Source organism: Bombina bombina, chromosome 3 (assembly GCF_027579735.1).
Source record: "Bombina bombina isolate aBomBom1 chromosome 3, aBomBom1.pri, whole genome shotgun sequence".
NCBI classification, from domain to species: Eukaryota; Metazoa; Chordata; class Amphibia; order Anura; family Bombinatoridae; genus Bombina; species Bombina bombina.
The window spans coordinates 733,163,266-733,188,753 of record NC_069501.1 but is presented as its reverse complement, the minus strand read 5'-3'; the positions used below and the strand labels follow the sequence as shown (position 1 = coordinate 733,188,753).

Genomic DNA, 25,488 nt, shown 5'->3' with positions numbered 1-25,488 from the left:
TAATTGTTCTGTCCAGTAGATGGCAGCAAAACCACATGTTTGTGGTTGGCGTAAATCTGAATGCTTTTAAATGTTTGAATCACAATGTATTATTACAAGCATGAATAAGGGTTAACAAACCCGAAACATCGCTTATTGTGATATCTGTATTGAAATAAAGATAAAGAAAATAACTTTACAGTGCTATGGACATTAGCCTTGTTTAATCATATATAATATACTGAATGGACACTTTAAACGGTGATAAAACAAAAACTCCTATTTTCTTATGTTTTCTATTCTTAATATTTCATCAGGTATCCACTGCACCAGGAGTCAATGCATATGGTAATATATCATTGATACAAATAGGCAATATTTCTGGATATATCGATACTCCAGATCCTCCAACAATTATTAGTTATCTACCTGGACTACTGTATAAATTTAGTTGCAGTTATCCACTTGAATACTTGGTAAACAACACCCAACTTGCATCGTAAGTATGATCCACATTTGCTTGTCAATGAAAAAATAATAATTTTATCTAGCAAAAAATAAATTATTTACAAGATCCAATCTAATGTAATGGGTTTTTTTTAAAAAAAATGTAATAAATATATATTTAAAATATTAAATGTTTTAGCAAATTAGATAAATAAGTAAATTCTATAATAAAATCCCTTGACTCTAAAACTGTGTAAAAAGAAACAACTTATTTCTATTCAATATGTTGATTTGTTATAGTCACAAAAATGGAGCACTGAGACGCATATGTATATATTCTTTTATCTAATGTTGACCACCAGGTAAATAAACAGATGTTTGTGGATGTACTTATTTCATGGAATTTTCCTCCTGAGATGCTTTTTATTTATCAATACAGGTCTTCAGCGGCTATTTCAGTAAGAGATGGAAATGGTACATTTATAAGCACACTAAATTTACTCCTTTATAATGTAAGTAGAAAACAATATATTTTCTTCTTCTATTCAATTTACCACATTTCAAAATATTATCAATCCAGTTTTCCACATGAATGTAGTAAGAAAAGAAAATTACTTGTCACTTGACTTTTATATCCTAAAATAATTGTGATAAGAAAAAAGGCATTTTTCCCAACTGTCAAAAAGATTAAGATTTGTATTTGATTTACAAAAGCATTTTATCATCACACATAATTTATCGTATTGTCAGATTTATGCCACATTTTGATTTTTTTCTTTAATTTAAGTAAATTCTTTAGCAAAGTAAAAAACAAACAGGGTCCAGGAGTGTCAGTTAAAATGGTAATCCTTTATTTGATAAATTTTAAAAGTCACGGTATACAGAATTGCTCACACATGGGTAGGCTGTGGCTGTGAGATCAGCTGACGCGTTTTCATGTATTTGACAGTATAAAAATAATATTCATTTGAACGCTTTCACTTCATTCTTAAAAAAAATCAATGTTAGCTTTAATATGTAGTAAAACAATAGAGCATCGTCTGCATTTCACTTTTGCTTCATGGAGTAGTGTTTGTTTAAACAGGAGCGAATAGAGTTGAAAAACAGCTTTATTATTCTTTTGTATGGTTATAGCTTTGACCTGCATTCATGGAACTCAAATTAGCACTCACTTCTGTGGAAGAGGTGTTAAAGTCATTCTAATTTGCTAATTATTTGCGAAATTATATTTGCAGTGATAATGAATGAAGGGTGCACAATAAATATTGCTGCTCTAAACTCAGAATAGTGCACGATCTGTTGGTGGTGTGGGAGGGTTAGGAGGGAAAAGGGGGGTGGCCATCGCTGGAGGAGGGAGGAATAGGAACAGGTTAGACTGCTACACTACAGTAAAAATGTATGCTGAGAGTGGCAGGGAGGGAAGGGGTGTCCCAGCATGGAGAGGGGGAAAGATCATGGAAGGGGGAGGTGTGGTAAATGAGGGGGGCATCTATACTACAGAAAAACATTTTTTTTAAAAAAATACTTAAAAAGAAAAATTAATAGAGAACTGGGTACTGGCAGACAGCTGCCAGTACCTAAGATGGTGGAATTTTGTTAGAGGGGAGAGGGTTAGAGAGCTTTTTGGTAGGGATCAGAGATGTGGGAAGGTAAGGGGGTAATTACACACTGAAAATAATAATAATAATAATAATAATAATAATAATAATAATAATAATAATAACGGACTAAAACTGCATACTGGCAGACTGTCTGCCAGTACATAAGATGGGGTGACCAGTGGGAGGTGAGGGAGGGAAGAGAGCTGTTTGGGAGGGATCATGGGGTGGGAAGTGTCAGGTGGGTGGGTAATCTCTACACTAAAGCTAAAATTAACCTAACAAGCTACTTGATTAACCCCTTCACTGCTGTGAATAATAAAAGTGTGGTGTGCTGCTGCAATTAGCGACTTTCTAATTACCCAAAATTAATTGCAAAGCCATATATGTCTGCTATTTGTGAACAAAGAGGTTGCCAGAGAAGCTTTTACAACTAGTTGTGCCACAATTGCACAAGCGGTATGTAGATAATTTCAATGAGAAACCTAAAGTTTGTGAAAAAGTTAACTTTTTTTTATTTGATCGCATCTGGCGGTGAAATGGTGGCATGAAACATACCAAAATTGTCTACTAAAATATATATATCCTATATAATAAAAGGCCAAGTGTGTTTGTCCGAAGCTGTCATGCGCAGTAGAGACTGCACGCGAGGACAAACACACCTGGCCTTCCAACTGACCTCCTCGGCGGCTCCTTCTGGCTTCGCGTGTGAAGTGGAGTGGGCATGGCCGGCCGGGTGCGTCGTGGGCGTGCCCGGGTGTGTCGTGGGCATGGCCGGGTGCGTCGTGGGTGTGACTGGGCGTGTCACGGGCGTGGCCGGGCGTGACACGGGCGGGGCCAGATGCCGACTGTAGCAGTAAGTGACAGAGACTGAGAGCTCTAAAAAGGGGAATAGAGAGAGCAGCAGAAGAGGGGGGATAAAGAGAGGGAGCACACAAAAGAGAGGGGGGAGAGAGCACAAAAGAGAGAGGGGGAGAGAGCACAAAAGAGAGAGGGGGGGAGAGAGCACAAAAGAGAGAGGGGGGAGAGAGCACAAAAGAGAGGGGGAGAGAGCACAAAAGAGAAGGAAGAGAGCACAAAGAGAGAGGGAAGAGAGCACAAAAGAGAGGGGGAAGAGAGCACAAAAAGAGGAGGGAGAGAGCACAAAAAAGAGGGGGGAGAGAGCACAAAAGAGAGGGGGAGAGAGCACAAAAGAGAGAGGGGAGAGAGCACAAAAGAGAGAGGGGAGAGAGCACAAAAGAGAGGGGGAGAGAGCACAAAAGAGAGGGGGGAGAGAGCACAAAAGAGAGGGGGAGAGAGCACAAAAGAGAGGGGGAGAGAGCACAAAAGAGAGGGGGAGAGAGCACAAAAGAGAGGGGGGAGAGAGCACAAAAGAGAGGGGGGAGAGAGCACAAAAGAGAGGGGGAGAGAGCACAAAAGAGAGGGGGGAGAGAGCACAAAAGAGAGGGGGGAGAGAGCACAAAAGAGAGGGGGGAGAGAGCACAAAAGAGAGGACGGAGAGAGCACAAAAGAGAGGGGGAGAGAGCACAAGAGAGAGGGGGAGAGAGTGCAAAAGAGAGGGGGAGAGTGCACAAAAGAGAGGGGGAGAGTGCGCAAACGAGAGGAGAGAGTGCGCAAACGAGAGGAGAGAGAGAGCAAACGTGAGGAGAGAGCAAACGAGAGGAGAGAGAGAGAGAGCAAACGAGAGGAGAGAGAGAGCAAACGAGAGGGGGAAGAGAGAGAGCGAGCAAAAGAGGGAGAGAGCAAAAGAGAGGGGGGAGAGAGAGAGCAAAAGAGAGGGGAGAGAGAGAGAGAGAAAAAGAGAGGGGAGAAAGAGAGAGAAAAAGAGAGGGGAGAGAGAGAGAGGGGAGAGAGAAAGGGGAGAGAGAGAGGAGAGAGAAAGAGAGGGGGGAGATAGAGAGAGAGAGAGGGGGGAGAGAAAGAGAGGGGGGAGAGAGAGAGAGGGACAGAGGGGGGAGATAGAGAGAGGAGAGAGAGAGAGGGAGAGAGAGAGAGAGAGAGAGAGAGAGGGGAGAGAGAGAGAGGGGAGAGAGAGAGACAGAGGGGGGAGAGAGAGAGACAGAGGGGGAGAGAGAGAGGGGGGAGAGACAGAGGGGGGGAGATAGAGAGAGAGAGGGGAGAGAGAGAGAGGGGAGAGAGAGAGAGGGGAGAGAGAGAGAGGGGTGAGAGAGGGGAGGGAGAGAGAGAGGAGAGAGATAGAGAGGGGGGAGAGAGAAAGGGGAGAGAGAGAGAGAGGAGAGAGAGAGAGAGAGGAGAGAGAGAGAAAGAGAGGGGGGAGATAGAGAGAGAGGGGAGAGATAGAGAGAGAGGGGGATAGAGAGAGGGGAACAGAGAGAGGAGGGACAGAAAGCGAGGGGGGAGAGAGGGGGAGAGAGAGAGGGGGGAGAGAGAGAGGAGAGAGAGAGAGAGGGGGAGAGAGAGAGGGGGAAGAGAGAGAGATAGAGGGGAGAGAGAGAGAGAGAGAGAGAGAGGGGGGAGATAGAGAGAGGAGAGAGAGGTTGAGAGAGGGGAAAGAGAGAGAGAGGGGAGAGAGGGAGGGGGGAGAGAGAGAGAGGGGAGAGAGAAAGAGAGAGAGAGGGGAGAGAGAGAGAGGGAAGAGAGAGGGAGAGAGAAAAAGAGAGGGGAGGGGAGATAGAGAGAGAGAGAGGGGGGAGAGAGAGAGGGGGAGAGAAAGGGGGGATGGAGAGAGGGAGAGGGGAGATAGAGAGAGAGGTGAGAGAGAGAGAGAGAGAGAGGGGAGATAGAGAGGGAGAGAGCACAAAAGAGGGGGGAGAGAGCACAAAAGAGGGGGGAGAGAGAGAGCGCAAAAGAGAGGGGGGAAAGAGAGAGCGCAAAAGAAAGGGGGGAGAGAGAGAGCTCAAAAGAGAGGGGGAGAGAGAGCGCAAAAGAGAGGGGGGAGAGAGAGAAAGCAAAAGAGAGTGGGAGGGAGAGAACGCAAGGGGTGGGACCACTGTACTGCAAAAAATGGCCCGTGTGAACGGGCTTTAGGACTAGTAAATATATATTTATATAAATATATATATATATATATATATATATATATACAGGGAGTGCAGAATTATTAGGCAAATGAGTATTTTGACCACATCATCCTCTTTATGCATGTTGTCTTACTCCAAGCTGTATAGGCTTGAAAGCCTACTACCAATTAAGCATATTAGGTGATGTGCATCTCTGTAATGAGAAGGGGTGTGGTCTAATGACATCAACACCCTATATCAGGTGTGCATAATTATTAGGCAACTTCCTTTCCTTTGGCAAAATGGGTCAAAAGAAGGACTTGACAGGCTCAGAAAAGTCAAAAATAGTGAGATATCTTGCAGAGGGATGCAGCACTCTTAAAATTTCAAAGCTTCTGAAGCGTGATCATCGAACAATCAAGCGTTTCATTCAAAATAGTCAACAGGGTCGCAAGAAGCGTGTGGAAAAACCAAGGCGCAAAATAACTGCCCATGAACTGAGAAAAGTCAAGCGTGCAGCTGCCAAGATGCCACTTGCCACCAGTTTGGCCATATTTCAGAGCTGCAACATCACTGGAGTGCCCAAAAGCACAAGGTAAGCAATACTCAGAGACATGGCCAAGGTAAGAAAGGCTGAAAGATGACCACCACTGAACAAGACACACAAGCTGAAACGTTAAGACTGGGCCAAGAAATATCTCAAGACTGATTTTTCTAAGGTTTTATGGACTGATGAAATGAGAGTGAGTCTTGATGGGCCAGATGAATGGGCCCGTGGCTGGATTGGTAAAGGGCAGAGAGCTCCAGTCCGACTCAAACACCAGCAAGGTGGAGGTGGAGTACTGGTTTGGGCTGGTATCATCAAAGATGAGCTTGTGGGGCCTTTTCGGGTTGAGGATGGAGTCAAGCTCAACTCCCAGTCCTACTGCCAGTTTCTGGAAGACACCTTCTTCAATCAGTGGTACAGGAAGAAGTCTGCATCCTTCAAGAAAAACATGATTTTCATGCAGGAAAATGCTCCATCACACGCGTCCAAGTACTCCACAGCGTGGCTGGCAAGAAAGGGTATAAAAGAAGAAAATCTAATGACATGGCCTCCTTGTTCACCTGATCTGAACCCCATTGAGAACCCGTGGTCCATCATCAAATGTGAGATTTACAAGGAGGGAAAACAGTACACCTCTCTGAACAGTGTCTGGGAGGCTGTGGTTGCTGCTGCACGCAATGTTGATAGTGAACAGATCAAAACACTGACAGAATCCATGGATGGCAGGCTTTTGAGTGTCCTTGCAAAGAAAGGTGGCTATATTGGTCACTGATTTGTTTTTGTTTTGTTTTTGAATGTCAGAAATGTATATTTGTGAATGTTGAGATGTTATATTGGTTTCACTGGTAAAAATAAATAATTGAAATGGGTATATATTTGTTTTTTGTTAAGTTGCATAATAATTATGCACAGTAATAGTCACCTGCACACACAGATATCCCCCTAAAATAGCTATAACTAAAAACAAACTAAAAACTACTTCCAAAACTATTCAGCTTTGATATTAATGAGTTTTTTGGGTTCATTGAGAACATGGTTGTTGTTCAATAATAAAATTAATCCTCAAAAATACAACTTGCCTAATAATTCTGCACTCCCTGTATATATACAGGGAGTGCAGAATTATTAGGCAAATTAGTATTTTGACCACATCATCCTCTTTATGCATGTTGTCTTACTTCAAGCTGTATAGGCTCAAAAGCCTACTACCAATTAAGCATATTAGGTGATGTGCATCTCTGTAATGAGAAGGGGTGTGGTCTAATGACATCAACACCCTATATCAGGTGTGCATAATTACTAGACAACTTCCTTTCCTTTGGCAAAATGGGTCAAAAGAAGGACTTGAAAGGCTCAGAAAAGTAAAAAATAGTGAGATATCTTGCAGAGGGATGCAGCACTCTTAAAATTGCAAAGCTTCTGAAGCGTGATCATCGAACAATCAAGCGTTTCATTCAAAATAGTCAACAGGGTCGCAAGAAGCGTGTGGAAAAACCAAGGCGCAAAATAATTGCCCATGAACTGAGAAAAGTCAAGCGTGCAGCTGCCAAGATGCCACTTGCCACCAGTTTGGCCATATTTCAGAGCTGCAACATCACTGGAGTGCCCAAAAGCACAAGGTGTGCAATACTCAGAGACATGGCCAAGGTAAGAAAGGCTGAAAGACGACCACCACTGAACAAGACACACAAGCTGAAACGTCAAGACTGGGCCAAGAAATATCTCAAGACTGATTTTTCTAAGGTTTTATGGACTGATGAAATGAGAGTGAGTCTTGATGGGCCAGATGGATGGGCCCGTGGCTGGATTGGTAAAGGGCAGAGAGCTCCAGTCCGATTCAGACGCCAGCAAGGTGGAGGTGGAGTACTGGTTTGGGCTGGTATCATCAAAGATGAGCTTGTGGGGCCTTTTCGGGTTGAGGATGGAGTCAAGCTCAACTCCCAGTCCTACTGCCAGTTTCTGGAAGACACCTTCTTCAAGCAGTGGTACAGGAAGAAGTCTGCATCCTTCAAGAAAAACATGATTTTTATGCAGGACAATGCTCCATCACACACAAAGAAAGGTGGCTATATTGGTCACTGATTTGTTTTTGTTTTGTTTTTGAATGTCAGAAATGTATATTTGTGAATGTTGAGATGTTATATTGGTTTCACTTGTAATAAATAATTGAAATGGGTATATATTTGTTTTTTGTTAAGTTGCCTAATAATTATGCACAGAAATAGTCACCTGCACACACAGATATCCCCCTAAAATAGCTATAACTAAAAACAAACTAAAAACTACTTCCAAAACTATTCAGCTTTGATATTAATGAGTTTTTTGGGTTCATTGAGAACATGGTTGTTGTTCAATAATAAAATTAATCCTCAAAAATACAACTTGCCTAATAATTCTGCACTCCCTGTATATATATATATATAGTTTTGATGGGTAAATACAAAAAAACAAGGCTCTATTTCTGTTTAAATGGAGTGATGGCAAAAATGTTAAAAATGCTCTGGTCTTTTAGGGAAGTTTTACTCTGAAATTCCCAGTCCTTAAGGGGTTAACACAGAAATATATATGTATATCAGCATTTTCATATATATATTTACTTGGACCCCAATGTAAAGGCATTCCCACCAAATTTAGACCCCAAAAACTGCCTAGTGCAGTTGTTTTTATATTAAAAATAGGTACTTATTTAAATAAAAAACTATAATGCCCTCTATTTTTAGTGCATTTGGGGCACTTATAGAAAGTTAACCAGAGATCAGATCTCTGGTTATTTTTTGGAAGCTAATTGAAAGATTGGAATGTAAAATATTCGTCTTTTCATGTCGGATTAGCGCAAACGCGAGTAGGTTGCTCCATTGACTTCTATTGGGGAATAAGTTATCGCGTGCGCACAATATTCAAAATTTGGCTTTTTATACACTTTGGGTTAGCATTAACAGTTTACTTTCAACTTATAATATGAGCACAACCAGTCACGCGCAAAAAGCTTACTTCTAGTGCAGTTAATGCTCAAGTGGGAGCGTTAAATAGCACTCCACTTGTAATCTAGCCCTTACAAATTTTATCTTAAAAAAAAGAAAACTAAGTACCATGTCCCTTTAATTTAAATTTCTTTAACTTGTGAAAAGGTAATAATTAAATACATTGTTTAGTAATGTTTTCACACTCACCTACCTACTTGCCATTATTCCATATAATTTCTTTTTGTAGACAAGCATTTATGTTATTGCATTTAGTGATATGATACCAGAAATATTGCTATGCTTATTATTTCTCAAAAAATAATCTCCAATTAAATGTGCAACACATATACAGCAAGGAATTATTATACACGATTATACACGATTCTGTTTTACTTTTCACTTTATCAGTTTGAAAATATGATTCATAATTATGTAAAATAAGAAACTTGTTAATTTCTTTCCAATCCCCACACTAAACCCAAAATATTTTTTCTCCAACATAGGTGTGTCCGGTCCACGGCGTCATCCTTACTTGTGGGATATTCTCTTCCCCAACAGGAAATGGCAAAGAGCCCAGCAAAGCTGGTCACATGATCCCTCCTAGGCTCCGCCTACCCCAGTCATTCTCTTTGCCGTTGTACAGGCAACATCTCCACGGAGATGGCTTAGAGTTTTTTAGTGTTTAACTGTAGTTTTTATTATTCAATCAAGAGTTTGTTATTTTGAAATAGTGCTGGTATGTACTATTTACTCAGAAACAGAAAAGAGATGAAGATTTCTGTTTGTATGAGGAAAATGATTTTAGCAACCGTCACTAAAATCCATGGCTGTTCCACACAGGACTGTTGAGAGCAATTAACTTCAGTTGGGGGAACAGTGAGCAGTCTCTTGCTGCTTGAGGTATGACACATTCTAACAAGACGATGTAATGCTGGAAGCTGTCATTTTCCCTCTGGGATCCGGTAAGCCATGTTTATTACGATTGTAAATAAGGGCTTCAAAAAGGGCTTATTAAGACTGTAGACTTTTTTTGGGCTAAATCGATTGATTATTAACACATATTTAGCCTTGAGGAATCATTTTATCTGGGTATTTTGATATAATAATATCGGCAGGCACTGTTTTAGACACCTTATTCTTTAGGGGCTTTCCCAAAGCATAGGCAGAGCCTCATTTTCGCGCCGGTGTTGCGCACTTGTTTTTGAGAGGCATGGCATGCAGTCGCATGTGAGAGGAGCTCTGATACTTAGAAAAGACTTTCTGAAGGCGTCATTTGGTATCGTATTCCCCTTGGGGCTTGGTTGGGTCTCAGCAAAGCAGATACCAGGGACTGTAAAGGGGTTAAAGTTCAAAACGGCTCCGGTTCCGTTATTTTAAGGGTTAAAGCTTCCAAATTTGGTGTGCAATACTTTTAAGGCTTTAAGACACTGTGGTGAAAATTTGGTAAATTTTGAACAATTCCTTCATGTTTTTTCGCATTTGCAGTAATAAAGTGTGTTCAGTTTAAAATTTAAAGTGACAGTAACGGTTTTATTTTAAAACGTTTTTTGTACTTGTTATCAAGTTTATGCCTGTTTAACATGTCTGAACTACCAGATAGACTGTGTTCTGAATGTGGGGAAGCCAGAATTCCTATTCATTTAAATAAATGTGATTTATGTGACAATGATGCCCAAGATGATTCCTCAAGTGAGGGGAGTAAGCATGGTACTGCATCATTCCCTCCTTCGTCTACACGAGTCTTGCCCACTCAGGAGGCCCCTAGTACATCTAGCGCGCCAATACTCCTTACTATGCAACAATTAACGGCTGTAATGGATAATTCTGTCAAAAACATTTTAGCCAAAATGAACACTTATCAGCGTAAGCGCGACTGCTCTGTTTTAGATACTGAAGAGCATGACGACGCTGATATTAATATTTCTGAAGGGCCCCTAACTCAGTCTGATGGGGCCAGGGAGGTTTTGTCTGAGGGAGAAATTACTGATTCAGGGAACATTTCTCAACAAGCTGAACCTGATGTGATTGCATTTAAATTTAAGTTGGAACATCTCCGCATTCTGCTTAAGGAGGTATTATCCACTCTGGATGATTGTGACAAGTTGGTCATCCCAGAGAAACTATGTAAAATGGACAAGTTCCTAGAGGTGCCGGGGCTCCCAGAAGCTTTTCCTATACCCAAGCGGGTGGCGGACATTGTTAATAAAGAATGGGAAAGGCCCGGTATTCCTTTCGTCCCTCCCCCCATATTTAAAAAATTGTTTCCTATGGTCGACCCCAGAAAGGACTTATGGCAGACAGTCCCCAAGGTCGAGGGAGCGGTTTCCACTTTAAACAAACGCACCACTATACCCATAGAGGATAGTTGTGCTTTCAAAGATCCTATGGATAAAAAATTAGAAGGTTTGCTTAAAAAGATGTTTGTTCAGCAGGGTTACCTTCTACAACCAATTTCATGTACAGCCGCATGTTTCTGGTTCGATGAGCTGATAAAGGCGGTCGACAGTGATTCTCCTCCTTATGAGGAGATTATGGACAGAATCAATGCTCTCAAATTGGCTAATTCTTTCACCCTAGACGCCACTTTGCAATTGGCTAGGTTAGCGGCTAAGAATTCTGGGTTTGCTATTGTGGCGCGCAGAGCGCTTTGGTTGAAATCTTGGTCGGCTGATGCGTCTTCCAAGAACAAGCTACTTAACATTCCTTTCAAGGGGAAAACGCTGTTTGGCCCTGACTTGAAAGAGATTATCTCGGATATCACTGGGGGTAAGGGCCACGCCCTTCCTCAGGATCGGCCTTTCAAGGCAAAAAATAAACCTAATTTTCGTCCCTTTCGTAGAAACGGACCAGCCCAAAGGGCTACGTCCTCTAAGCAAGAGGGTAATACTTCTCAAGCCAAGCCAGCTTGGAGACCAATGCAAGGCTGGAACAAGGGAAAGCAGGCCAAGAAACCTGCCACTGCTACAAAGACAGCATGAAATGTTGGCCCCCGATCCGGGACCGGATCTGGTGGGGGGCAGACTCTCTCTCTTCGCTCAGGCTTGGGCAAGAGATGTTCTGGATCCTTGGGCGCTAGAAATAGTCTCCCAAGGTTATCTTCTGGAATTCAAGGGACTTCCCCCAAGGGGGAGGTTCCACAGGTCTCAGTTGTCTTCAGACCACATAAAAAGACAGGCATTCTTACATTGTGTAGAAGACCTGTTAAAAATGGGAGTGATTCATCCCGTTCCATTAAGAGAACAAGGGATGGGGTTCTACTCCAATCTGTTTATAGTTCCCAAAAAAGAGGGAACGTTCAGACCAATCTTAGATCTCAAGATCTTAAACAAGTTTCTCAAGGTTCAATCGTTCAAGATGGAAACCATTCGAACTATTCTTCCTTCCATCCAGGAAGGTCAATTCATGACCACGGTGGATTTAAAGGATGCGTATCTACATATTCCTATCCACAAGGAACATCATCGGTTCCTGAGGTTCGCATTCCTGGACAAACATTACCAGTTCGTGGCGCTTCCTTTCGGATTAGCCACTGCTCCAAGGATTTTCACAAAGGTACTAGGGTCCCTTCTAGCTGTGCTAAGACCAAGGGGCATTGCTGTAGTACCTTACTTGGACGACATTCTGATTCAAGCGTCGTCCCTTCCTCAAGCAAAGGCTCACACGGACATTGTCCTGGCCTTTCTCAGATCTCACGGATGGAAAGTGAACGTGGAAAAGAGTTCTCTATCTCCGTCAACAAGGGTTCCCTTCTTGGGAACAATAATAGACTCCTTAGAAATGAGGATTTTTCTGACAGAGGCCAGAAAAACAAAACTTCTAGACTCTTGTCGGATACTCCATTCCGTTCCTCTTCCTTCCATAGCTCAGTGCATGGAAGTGATCGGGTTGATGGTAGCGGCAATGGACATAGTTCCTTTTGCACGCATTCATCTAAGACCATTACAACTGTGCATGCTCAGTCAGTGGAATGGGGACTATACAGACTTGTCTCCGAAGATACAAGTAAATCAGAGGACCAGAGTCTCACTCCGTTGGTGGCTGTCCCTGGACAACCTGTCACGAGGGATGACATTCCGCAGACCAGAGTGGGTCATTGTCACGACCGACGCCAGTCTGATGGGCTGGGGCGCGGTCTGGGGATCCCTGAAAGCTCAGGGTCTTTGGTCTCGGGAAGAATCTCTTCTACCGATAAATATTCTGGAACTGAGAGCGATATTCAATGCTCTCAAGGCTTGGCCTCAGCTAGCGAGGGCCAAGTTCATACGGTTTCAATCAGACAACATGACAACTGTTGCGTACATCAACCATCAGGGGGGAACAAGGAGTTCCCTGGCGATGGAAGAAGTGACCAAAATCATTCTATGGGCGGAGTCTCACTCCTGCCACCTGTCTGCTATCCACATCCCAGGAGTGGAAAATTGGGAAGCGGATTTTCTGAGTCGTCAGACATTGCATCCGGGGGAGTGGGAACTCCATCCGGAAATCTTTGCCCAAGTCACTCAGCTGTGGGGCATCCCAGACATGGATCTGATGGCCTCTCGTCAGAACTTCAAAGTTCCTTGCTACGGGTCCAGATCCAGGGATCCCAAGGCGGCTCTAGTGGATGCACTAGTAGCACCTTGGACCTTCAAACTAGCTTATGTGTTCCCGCCGTTTCCTCTCATCCCCAGGCTGGTAGCCAGGATCAATCAGGAGAGGGCGTCGGTGATCTTGATAGCTCCTGCGTGGCCACGCAGGACTTGGTACGCAGATCTGGTGAATATGTCATCGGCTCCTCCTTGGAAGCTACCTTTGAGACGAGACCTTCTTGTTCAGGGTCCGTTCGAACATCCGAATCTGGTTTCACTCCAGCTGACTGCTTGGAGATTGAACGCTTGATCTTATCGAAGCGAGGATTCTCAGATTCTGTTATCGATACTCTTGTTCAGGCCAGAAAGCCTGTAACTAGAAAGATTTACCACAAAATTTGGAAAAAATATATCTGTTGGTGTGAATCTAAAGGATTCCCTTGGGACAAGGTTAAGATTCCTAGGATTCTATCCTTCCTTCAAGAAGGATTGGAAAAAGGATTATCTGCAAGTTCCCTGAAGGGACAGATTTCTGCCTTGTCTGTGTTACTTCACAAAAAGCTGGCCGCTGTGCCAGATGTTCAAGCCTTTGTTCAGGCTCTGGTTAGAATTAAGCCTGTTTACAAACCTTTGACTCCTCCTTGGAGTCTCAATTTAGTTCTTTCAGTTCTTCAGGGGGTTCCGTTTGAACCCTTGCATTCCGTTGATATTAAGTTATTATCTTGGAAAGTTTTGTTTTTAGTTGCAATTTCTTCTGCTAGAAGAGTTTCAGAATTATCTGCTCTGCAGTGTTCTCCTCCTTATCTGGTGTTCCATGCAGATAAGGTGGTTTTACGTACTAAACCTGGTTTTCTTCCAAAAGTTGTTTCTAACAAAAACATTAACCAGGAGATTATCGTACCTTCTCTGTGTCCAAAACCAGTTTCAAAGAAGGAACGTTTGTTGCACAATTTGGATGTTGTTCGCGCTCTAAAATTCTATTTAGATGCTACAAAGGATTTTAGACAAACATCTTCCTTGTTTGTTGTTTATTCCGGTAAAAGGAGAGGTCAAAAAGCAACTTCTACCTCTCTCTCTTTTTGGATTAAAAGCATCATCAGATTGGCTTACGAGACTGCCGGACGGCAGCCTCCCGAAAGAATCACAGCTCATTCCACTAGGGCTGTGGCTTCCACATGGGCCTTCAAGAACGAGGCTTCTGTTGATCAGATATGTAGGGCAGCGACTTGGTCTTCACTGCACACTTTTACCAAATTTTACAAGTTTGATACTTTTGCTTCTTCTGAGGCTATTTTTGGGAGAAAGGTTTTGCAAGCCGTGGTGCCTTCCATTTAGGTGACCTGATTTGCTCCCTCCCTTCATCCGTGTCCTAAAGCTTTGGTATTGGTTCCCACAAGTAAGGATGACGCCGTGGACCGGACACACCTATGTTGGAGAAAACAGAATTTATGTTTACCTGATAAATTACTTTCTCCAACGGTGTGTCCGGTCCACGGCCCGCCCTGGTTTTTTTAATCAGGTCTGATAATTTATTTTCTTTAACTACAGTCACCACGGTACCATATGGTTTCTCCTATGCAAATATTCCTCCTTAACGTCGGTCGAATGACTGGGGTAGGCGGAGCCTAGGAGGGATCATGTGACCAGCTTTGCTGGGCTCTTTGCCATTTCCTGTTGGGGAAGAGAATATCCCACAAGTAAGGATGACGCCGTGGACCGGACACACCGTTGGAGAAAGTAATTTATCAGGTAAACATAAATTCTGTTTTTTTTGTCATGGAGGGTTCATATAGACATTCAAAACTGTTTTTCTAAAAAATATTTTGCATTTTGCTTTTACTGTTTCATTTTGAACTAATTATACATAGTCAAATATAATGCGGCTAGTGAGATTTAACTGAGTTTCAGCAGTCTGTGAACTATTAAAAGGTGCAAAATAAATAAAAAAAAATGGTTATTTTATGATTCAGATAGAACATACAATTTTAAACAATTTCCAATTTTCTTCAATTATCAAATTTTCCTCGTTTTCTTTTTATCCTTTGTTGAAAAGCAAGGATGTAAACTCAGCTATGTGCACGTGTTTGGAACACTATATGACAGCAGTTTTGCAGCAATGTTATATATTAGCAGCACCATTTCCTGTCATGCAGTGATTCAGGCATGTGCACCCTACCTATCTAGATATCTCTTCAACCAAGAATAACAAGAGAACAAAGCAAATGTATTAATAGAAAAAAAAATGTTTTTATGTTCCTTAATAGTCATAAGAAAAAGATCTGTCAAATGTTACACAAGAAAAAAAGGTTTAATGTTTTATTCTTGTCTTTTGGATTGTTCACTAGTTCCTGACTATTTTACTAGTGGAATTTACAGATGAAGTGTAATCTAAACATTTATTTGCCTGGCTGCAACAATTGCAAAGAAATAGGGTTTAAATAAAAAGCTGAGTTTATTACTTTTTCAGAGAACTAGCTTGTTATTACTGTCAGAAATTGATTTTTTACAAAACTGAATCTGTCATTATTCTGAACTGTAATTCATATCAATATTCAATACCACTGCAGGATTCAACCTACAGAGAGCAACTGCTAATACCAAGCACCGGATTGCCATTGAAAACAAAAATATATGCAGCAGTGAGGGCAACCAACCTTGACGGACGGTATTGTGATATTGAATTCCATTGTACTAGCTTGTTTTTGTACTGACCTTGCATAGAAATAATTCACTAAAAACTGAAGATTTAAGGAGAATTTTTCAAAATGCATCAACAAAATATAATCGATGTTTGAATATTCTAGTGATGTAGAATGCAAGAATATTTATTTAGAATATTTTATTTGCATTTTTAGAAATGTTAATATTTCAGATTCACTCTTAATGTTATATTAAATCAAATTTAATTAATCACCTAGGAAAGTGATCTTCCTCATTTCAGAAGAATATCAGAAAAGTATTATTCATTATATAATGTGATTAACAATAATATTAAATATATTTTTTGCTGCTTGTACAGAAAGATACCTATAAAAGAAATAGTTAATTTATTTTGGCATTGGGGATGCAAAATATAGCTTATTAAATTGTCATTTTATGCCACAACCTGATTATTGCCTTATTAAAGATTCTATATTTTTTGGATTAAGTATGATCTATCTTACATCATAAACTATTATGTTTTACCATGTAGAAATGTTTTAATAATGCAGGAATATTTATACATTTTTTATATGAAAGAAACATAGAAACATTGGTTTTGATGGCAGATAAAAACAATAGGCCCAACAAGTCTCCCCAAAATGTCCTCAAAGTGTAAACATATCTTGTTTGTAGAATAGCCTTATGCTTATCCCAGGCATTCTTGAAGTCCTCCTGAATGCTTGTCACCTCTAATGGAAGTTTATTCCATGGGGTAGATTTACCAATGTCTGTCCGACATGATACCCTGTAGCGTGTCATGTCCGAAAGACATTGCTAAATGCCGACAGCATATGCTGTCAGCATTTATCATTGTGCAAGCAGTTCACCAGAACTGCTTGTGCAATGCCGCCCCCTGCAGATTTGCGGACAATCAGCCGCTAGCAGGGGGTGTCAATCAGCCCGATCGTATAGGATCCGGCTGATTGAAGACTGCAGCCTCAGAGGCAGCGGACAAGTTATGGAGCAACAGTCTTTAGACCGCTGCTGCATAACTGCTGTTTCTGGCGAGCCTGAAGGCTTGCACGGAAAAACGGTGAACAAGGGCAATTCGTCCCTTGTAAAATCAACCCCCATGAATCAACCACCATTTCTGTGAAGAAGTGATTCCACAAATTACTCCTGAACCTACTACCCTTCAGCTTGTGATCATGATAAATATTTTATGCAATCAGAAAGGTTCAAAAAAGCAACTACTATGAACAATAACTCATTAATTGTAACCATAAAAGTGTATAAAACTGTGACCTTCTCCATGTTTAATAAAGGGAATACCTGGCATGTAGTCCATTTAAAATGTTTTATGAATGGATTTTAGCAAGGCTTTGGAATCTGTATCCATTACATGAGTTTGTAATAACTTAAATTTGTCAAATAGTATACAATAATTTTTATAACGCGCATTACAGAATTGTCCTATTGAACTGTGAAAAGAGTAAACGTTTTATAACTGCTTATGGAAATTGAGTAAAACTTTTATCAACTCATAGTAGAATATTTGAAAATTACAAGACCATAATTATTAAAATACAAACTAGCACATGCAAATATTTGTTTCTGTACACCCTTGTTACTTCAAATAGTAAGCTTAGTGCATAGTGAGTAATTAATTAAATATCATAGCAATATTTCAAATCATTAAATATCTGTACGGACATTATTATAAAGAGCCAGATTATAAGTGGAGTGGTAGTTTGCACTCCTGCTTGCATGTTAACTTCGCTAGACGGAGGCTTTTTGCACATATATTATAAGATGAAAGTAAAAAGTTTCAGGGTGCCAAGTCAGCATACATCCAAATAGAAATAAATGGCACTTACTAGATTTATAGTGAATCAAATTGTTCCTTAATTCCAAAACATGACATTTCGGGGAAGTAATCCCCTTCCTCAAACAAAGTGTAATGAAGAAAGTGTAGCTTAAATAATAGTAAACCCCACCCACAATTAGCAAAAACCGCCAAACTGTTGCCATGGTTAGTGATAAACGTAGCAATCATGCAAAAATAATATCAGAATAAAATTTATCAGTGTAATATAACATCAATATATATCATTTTTGAATAGACAAAGTGTACATAGTGTATAATAAGAGCTCAGAAAGATACAAAAACATATTGCAACAATAAACAAAAAACTTTGCTTTAAATCTGATCACAACATGTCTAATCGTATTGTAATGGCAACAAAACTTTTATCAAAACTTGTGAAATCACTCATCATAAATATTATGTGATCCAAGCATAAAGTCAGTTGCAAATGTATGCGCAGATGATACAAAACATATATTAACAGCTATATATATTGAACATTAAAGCAAATCAATCACCACAATTATTGTTACTATGTGAATGAATATAACTATCATCATCATCGATAGAAATAAATAAATAAACTTAGCTACCTGCTAATAGATAAGTTCAAAAATACCTACTCACATTTATCATAGCTATATGGAACATTGCTTCAAAGATGTTATCAACTCTAAATATAGAGCGTTTGGCATGGATGCAAATGGATTATTCACAAACACCCAATAAAATCAAGCATATCAAAGACAATCCAGGGGACGTGGCATTGCTACATTTTACAAAGTTACACACACCTTAACCATTACATAGACCATATGTATCGAATATGTATCGCTAACTACAAGGCAGATTTATACAATATAAATCATATAAGCTGTAGCTGTATGTGTAAATCATTAAAGCAATCACCCCGGTTCTAATTACTATATGGATATAACAATCACTATTGTTAAAATGATATACTTAGTAGCATCCAAGAAAATAAAGGCTAAAAAATTCACATTTTACAGTCATATATAACATTGCTTCATAAGAGTTGTCAATTATAAATAAGAAGCGGTTCTCACGGTTGCAAATAGATTGTTTACAAACCCTGTAACTTTCAGTTTATCAAAAACAATTCATTACTACGGCAACCAAGTTAAACACACACCTTTCAACACTTGGAACATATGTATCGCTCAAAACAAAGCAGATTAGTAAAACCATATGTTTATGGCTGCATATATTAAACCAAAAATGAAAAGCTCGCCACTAGTGATGTCGCAAACCTAAAAAATTGGGTTCGCAAACGTCAAACGCGAACTTCCACAAAAGTTTGCGAACGGGCGAACCGGGCGAACGCCCATAGACTTCAATAGGCAGGCTAATTTTAAAACCCACAGGGACTCTTTCTGGCCACAATAGTGATGGAAAAGTTGTTTCAAGGGCACTAACACCTGGACTGTGGCATGCCGGAGGGGGATCCATGGCAAAACTCCCATGGAAAATTACATAGTTGATGCAGAGTCTGGTTTTAATCCATAAAGGGCATAAATCACCTAACATTCCTAAATTGTTTGGAATAACGTGCTGTAAAACATCAGGTATGATGTATCGATCAGGTAGTGTAAGGGATACGCCCGCTTCACAGTGCGCAGTGTAGGGGATATACCTGCCCTGACCATGCTTTGCAGACCAGGTATCAGTGGTCAGATGGACCCTTGCCCCAACACTGTGTGCCAGACATGCCATTATAGCAGACTTATATGGCTTTGGCGTTGCTTTTTGGTAATTAGAAGGCTGCTAAATGCCACTGCGCACCACACATATTTTATGCCCAGCAGTGAAGGGGTTAATTAGGGAGCATGTAGGGAGCTTGTAGAGTTAATTTTAGCTTAAGTGTAGTGTAGTAGACAACCCAAAGTATTGATCTAGGCCCATTTTGGTATATTTCATGCCACCATTTCAACGCCAAATGCGATCAAATTTAAAAAAAAAAACTTAAATTTTTTCGCAATTTTAGGTTTCTCACTGAAATTATTTACAAACAGCTTGTGCAATTATGGCACAAATGGTTGTAAATGCTTCTCTGGGATCCCCTTTGCTCAGAAATAGCAGACATATATGACTTTGGCATTGCTTTCTGGTAATTAGAAGGCCGCTAAATGCTGCTGTGCATCACACGTGTATTATGGCTAGCAGTGAAGGGGTTAATTAGGTAGTTTGTAGGGAGCTCAGATCAGCCTCCCACCTGACACATCAGAACCCCTGATCCCTCCCAAACAGCTCCCTTCCCTCCCCCACCCCACAATTGTTCCCGCCATCTTAAGTACTGGCAGAAAGTCTGCCAGTACTAAAATAAAAGGTTTTTAAATGTTTTAATTTTTTTTAACATATTTACATATGCTGTTGTGTAGCATCCCCCCTTAGCCCCCAACCTCCCTGATCCCCAACAACACAGCTCTATAACCCTCCCCATCTGCCTTATTGGCGGCCATCTTGGGTACTGGCAGCTGTCTGCCATTATTTCACAGTCAAAAAAGTGTTGTTTTTTTAAATGTACACTACTGTTACACCAGATATGAGTGGTGGCACTGGGCAAGTGGGCACAGTATACGCTGTGAGCCTGATACACATGCTGGCAGGCAGGCAACTGCAATTAGATTACACAGGAAAAAAAAAAAGCAGACTGATGTTCTAGCCCTAAAAAGGGCTTTTTGGGGTGCTGTCCTTACAGCAGAGATCAGATGAGTCCTTCAGGACTGTAGTGGACACTGAATACACTAGCCTAGCTATCGATTTCCCTATTAAATCAGCAGCAGCTACACTGTCCCTCCTCTCACTAAGAATGCAGCTTCCAAATGAATCTAAAATGGATGCTGTCAAGAAGGTGGGAGGGTCTGGGAGGGAGGGTCTGCTGCTGATTGGCTTTAATGTGTATTCTGACTGTGAGGTACAGGGTCAAAGTTTACTCAATGATGATGAATAGGGGGTGGATCGAACATCGCATATGTTTGCCCGCCGAGGCAAACGCGGACATGCAATGTTTGCCGGGAACTATTCGCTGGCGAACTATTCGCGACATCACTACTCGCCACTATTATCAGTACTATATACCTATAGAACTAGACATAGATAACAATAAATACTTAAAGTTGTATAGAAAAAGACTAAAAAATAATGACTTATAATGTTCAGAACCATATAGACCATTGCTTCAAAATGAATTATAGAATATAGAATATAAATACAAAGCAATTTACACAGATGCAAATGAGTTGCTTATAATCTATCTATAACAACTAGCCTATCAGAAACACATCAGTAGGCTTTTACCATTATACCAACCCTTACTAGTATATAGAACAGATGTTTAGCTGCATTCAAAACTGAGAGCGATTTGAAAAGCTTTGATTCAAGTTTAGTTGTGATCACAATAAGGTTTAACATGTTGTGCTCAGACTGAAAGCAAACGTTTTTGTTTATTGTTGCAATTTTGTGACTCTTTGAGCCCTTATAATACACTATGTACACTTTGTCTATGTTATAATGATATATATTGATGTTATAAAAGATGGATAATTGTTATTCTGATATTATTTTTACATGATTCCTATGTCTATCACTGTTACTATGGCAACTGTTTGGCGTTTTTTGCTAATTGTTGGTGGGGTCTTCTATTATTTAAGCTACACTTTCTTCTTTACACTTTTGTCTTTCCCTAAAACGTCACGTTGTATATATATATATATATATATATATATATATATATATAATTAGGGCAATCACAGGATTTTTGATTCAATCTTCATAAAAGTCAGATGTCGATGTTTCGTCTCAACATTGAGCCTTTTTTGAGACAACATGATTTGTTAGAATCACATGTAACACACACTGAAGCGGTTTTCTGGCCACTGAAGCGAGTGCGGTCAGAAAGTTGCTCTAGTATGTGTTATATGTGATTCATTAAAAACATGTTGTCTTGAAAAAGGCTTAACGTTAAGACGAAACGTTGACATCTGACTTTTATGAAAATAATAAAGATTGCATGTTTCAAATCCTGTGAGAGCCCTTCTACAAATAGTGAATTATATGATGAACTGTTGGATTGCACATACATATTTAGACTGTATATGTATGTATCTGTGTTAACACCTTTTGCAGTCCTTTTTTTTCCTAACACCTGAGACCTCATATCTTTGAGCTTTTATAATTTTTAATGAAATTTATTTTTTAAATTATTTTTATTAAATAGCGTTTTTATGCGTGTAACTGTACTTTTAAATTTATTTTTGATGTTTTTGTATAACATTTTAGTCAAGTGTGACAGTTAACCAGAGATCTGAAGTTTCACTATCTCGAGCGCATTAAACTTGTAATACATGTGCTACTTCCAACAAGTGCAAAGAGCTGTGATAAACCCCTTTTTGCTTGTGCGCAATAGTTAACGCCACTCATAATCTATTCAAAATTGGTAATGTTTTCTTTATAAGGAGCTAACAGGAAGTTTGGTTTTTAAAAGTTAGTTAGTCATTAAATACTATCTCTAGTAGCATTCCAATCCATCAAATACAAACAATAGACAAACATTTTTTGAGTTTGATGTTATTGCTCCATAAACTCTAACCAATGGAAATCTAGGCCAAAATTCTGTAATAACCAGTGATTTAATCTCACATATTAGTTTTACTATTTATTTTGTAAGTTATATCTAAGTAAAAATTTTATTTTTGTAAACCCTATTGCCCATTCTTTAGTAATGAAATGAGGAGAGACCATCATTACCTTTACATATAAAGTAGCACAATTTTATTTAGATTTAAAAGCTAAAAATGAATAAGTAGTGGTATTCTGATTTAATTATAATTAATTACAGCATGTTTATATTGCAAGTTATGTAAATATGTTTACTCAATCCTTTTTCTGTCAGAAAACTAAGTCTATTTGCCTCTTTATCTGGCCATTGGGTTTATTTCTGAGTAATTAAAATGAGAATACTAAATCTGCATTAAATCAGCACCTAGACATGTATTAGCTGTATAAAGTTATCAATTTGTAGAACTTTCATTGATTATAATGATTAGTTTATACATTATAATTATGAACTCAATGCTAAAATATGAATAGCAAATGCTAAAGCAGAACATGGTCATTAGTTTGATATTGACTGCCTTAAATGTTTGACTCTATGGTCGGGTTTGATCAATATTTGCACTTTTATTAAACAAGATAACAATTATGTTGTTAAAATGTAAACTAAGCATGCACAAGATAGATAGATCATAAATTGTGTTAAAAGCCAACATATATTGTGTAAAAAATGTCAAAATGGGTTTTCAATAGAGTAAAACTGTTGAGTTTTGATTCAGTGTCATATGGGAGATTACCATACAGAATGAAATGCAATGCAGTTAATAATGGCACAAGGATAAATAACTTTGAATGATATAAAAAGATTCAATTTGAACAAAACTAATAAATGGCATTCATAAAATATCTGGGCATGTCGTTTCCAGTATGTTTTTCAAATATATTGGTTTATGGATCAGAGAACAATATCCACATCTTTGCTAATTATAGTTAAAGGGCCATAAAGATGCAAAAAATAAATTTTCTAATCTGTCAGAGCATCACATTTTTGCGTTACTACTTGCATATAATTATATATAGACAGTCCTTTAAACAAACATTATCAGATGATCTATCTACAAAGATTCTTATAGACTTTAAATATTGAAAGCACATTTATAATATGAACAGGCATTTTTTTTTTTTAAAGTACATAACATATTGAAAAAATGCTGATAAAGTTAGCATGGGTTTTATGATCTAATATGTAAATGACCCACATGGATGCAGAGGTAGCTTGCATTTATAAACATGTCCATCTTAGGTCACATTCAAGGGACAATGATGTCAAGCTAAACATGAAAAAGACACAAACAGAGATATCTATTTTTTTTTTTTAATTTTAGATTCAAAAATATGTTTTGTGGAGTTGATTCTATTCCAGTTTAAAAAGCTTATTATATTTATTATATGCACAAATTATTTAATGGAACAGTTTGCAGACAAAAATATTGACAACTTTTTAGATGGATTTCCCATTTCACATTTCAATTTTTCTCAACACATATCTTCCCATACTCAGTATGCAAATGTTTGCTATTATATTAGCTGTGAAAACAAAACAGTGATTGGAAGAATACTTCTGGATTCTGTCAAAATAATATATCAATTTGTATAAGCATTTAGATTACCTATTTATTGGAACTATTAAAGCTGTATGTAACATTTGCTGCTTAGCATTTTTCTTTGTTTATTAGTTCTGACAATTCTCATCTTCCATCAGGTAAATTATTCAAATATCAACACAAATATATTTGCAGGATGAAAGTATTTTTATAGGCCTGAGAAAAAAAAAAAAAAACTTTACATACATTGGAGAAGAATTATAGTAGATTATTACATTGTTTACTTGACCCCGTTTTTATGGTGGTACAAATTCAAATTTAAATAAAGTATTTTAATACTATAGGTGGAATGTTTTAATGGACTACTGTTACACAACACCATCTGGTAATCCAAATGATGACATCAGATACGATCTCTTCTTCAGGTATGTTAACAGCACTGATTTTAATATTGATCATGGAGAAAGAATATATATTGTTTTTGGGAGTTTTAAAGGAACAAAAAAGTAATTGAATTCAACAATGTGGCCAGAAAAATCATAATTTTACAGTTTTTTTTTAAAATATACTTTTGGATAGACAATAGAGATTCAGTCATATTTGAACTTTTTTTTACAGTAAACAGCAATTTCAGCTATATTTAGATAATTGTAAAGTGTAAAGAAATTACATTGGTTATTGTTTAGCCATATTTTTCTAGAGATTTATTATGGAATATATCACAAAAGTGAACATAAATGCATAAAAGTATTCAAATTAATTTCCAGTCACAAATAGTTCTATTAATAATGTTTAAATGAAGCTTTTAAGATCTACACGTTAAGAAGAGGAATTCTGAATGCTATCTTTCCCCTCACAAGTTAAAGGACTTAAATAATAACTAGACTGACTTATCCATGGATACGTGCCTGTTTGCATCTTAAAGAATGAAGACCTGAGACTCAAAGTATGTTTTGGGATTAGAGGTTGGATTTAAATATTCCTGAATAAATTAAATTACCTTTTTGAGGGTTAACTCATTTATTTCTTATTCTAATTAATCTGATGTGTCCTAAAACCATTAATTTGTATACAAATGGTAAATTAAACCCATAGCAAAAGTAACTCACACAACACTGTTAGAGTGTGCAAGTCTCAATATTTCTGAATTACCAACAGACATGAGTTTTTATAGTAAGTACTCTAAAAACATGTGTTATATTGGACATGGCTCCTTAACTGAGACTAAGGGGTAGATTTAACAAGCAGCGGATGCTGCTATCTACCCCAGTAGTTTCCAACTCGCCGGAAACAGAAGTTAAGTAGCATTTGCTCCTTAACTTCTCTGCCACCTTTTAGGTAGTGGACTGCAATCATCACAATCAGATAAGATCAGGATGATTGACACCCCGGATTGGCCGCAAATGTGCAGAGGGCGGCATTGCACAAGAATTTCACTAGAACTGTTTGTGCAATGGTAAATACTGACAGCGTATGCTGTCAGCATTTAGCGATGTTGAGCAGACATGATTCGCAACAGCGAATCATGTCCGCCTGACATATGAAACATTGGCCCCATAAGGTCTGCATTAATTCATGCATTAACACCAAACCCAACATATCATGATATTGCCAAACAGTAACCAAAAATATTGTGAAACTTGACATAAATACCACAGCCCAGCACTGGTAGCTACAGCAATAAAGAGACAGGTACAAATGAATGCGTTAGCATTCCTGGCACAGAGCTTAAGGTAGCCA

The 25,488-nt window shown here is 38.9% G+C and overlaps 1 protein-coding gene across 1 annotated transcript in view; it reads left to right on the top strand.

Moving 5' to 3' along the window:
- Positions 1–25,488, top strand: part of ZPLD1 (zona pellucida like domain containing 1) — a 431,915-nt gene that overhangs the window by 260,572 nt on the left and 145,855 nt on the right. The window contains exons 5-8 of the mRNA XM_053704866.1: positions 297–478; positions 866–938; positions 15,630–15,727; positions 24,093–24,173. Coding sequence (XP_053560841.1) covers positions 297–478; positions 866–938; positions 15,630–15,727; positions 24,093–24,173 — 434 coding nt within the window. The remainder of the gene's footprint in view (positions 1–296; positions 479–865; positions 939–15,629; positions 15,728–24,092; positions 24,174–25,488) is intronic.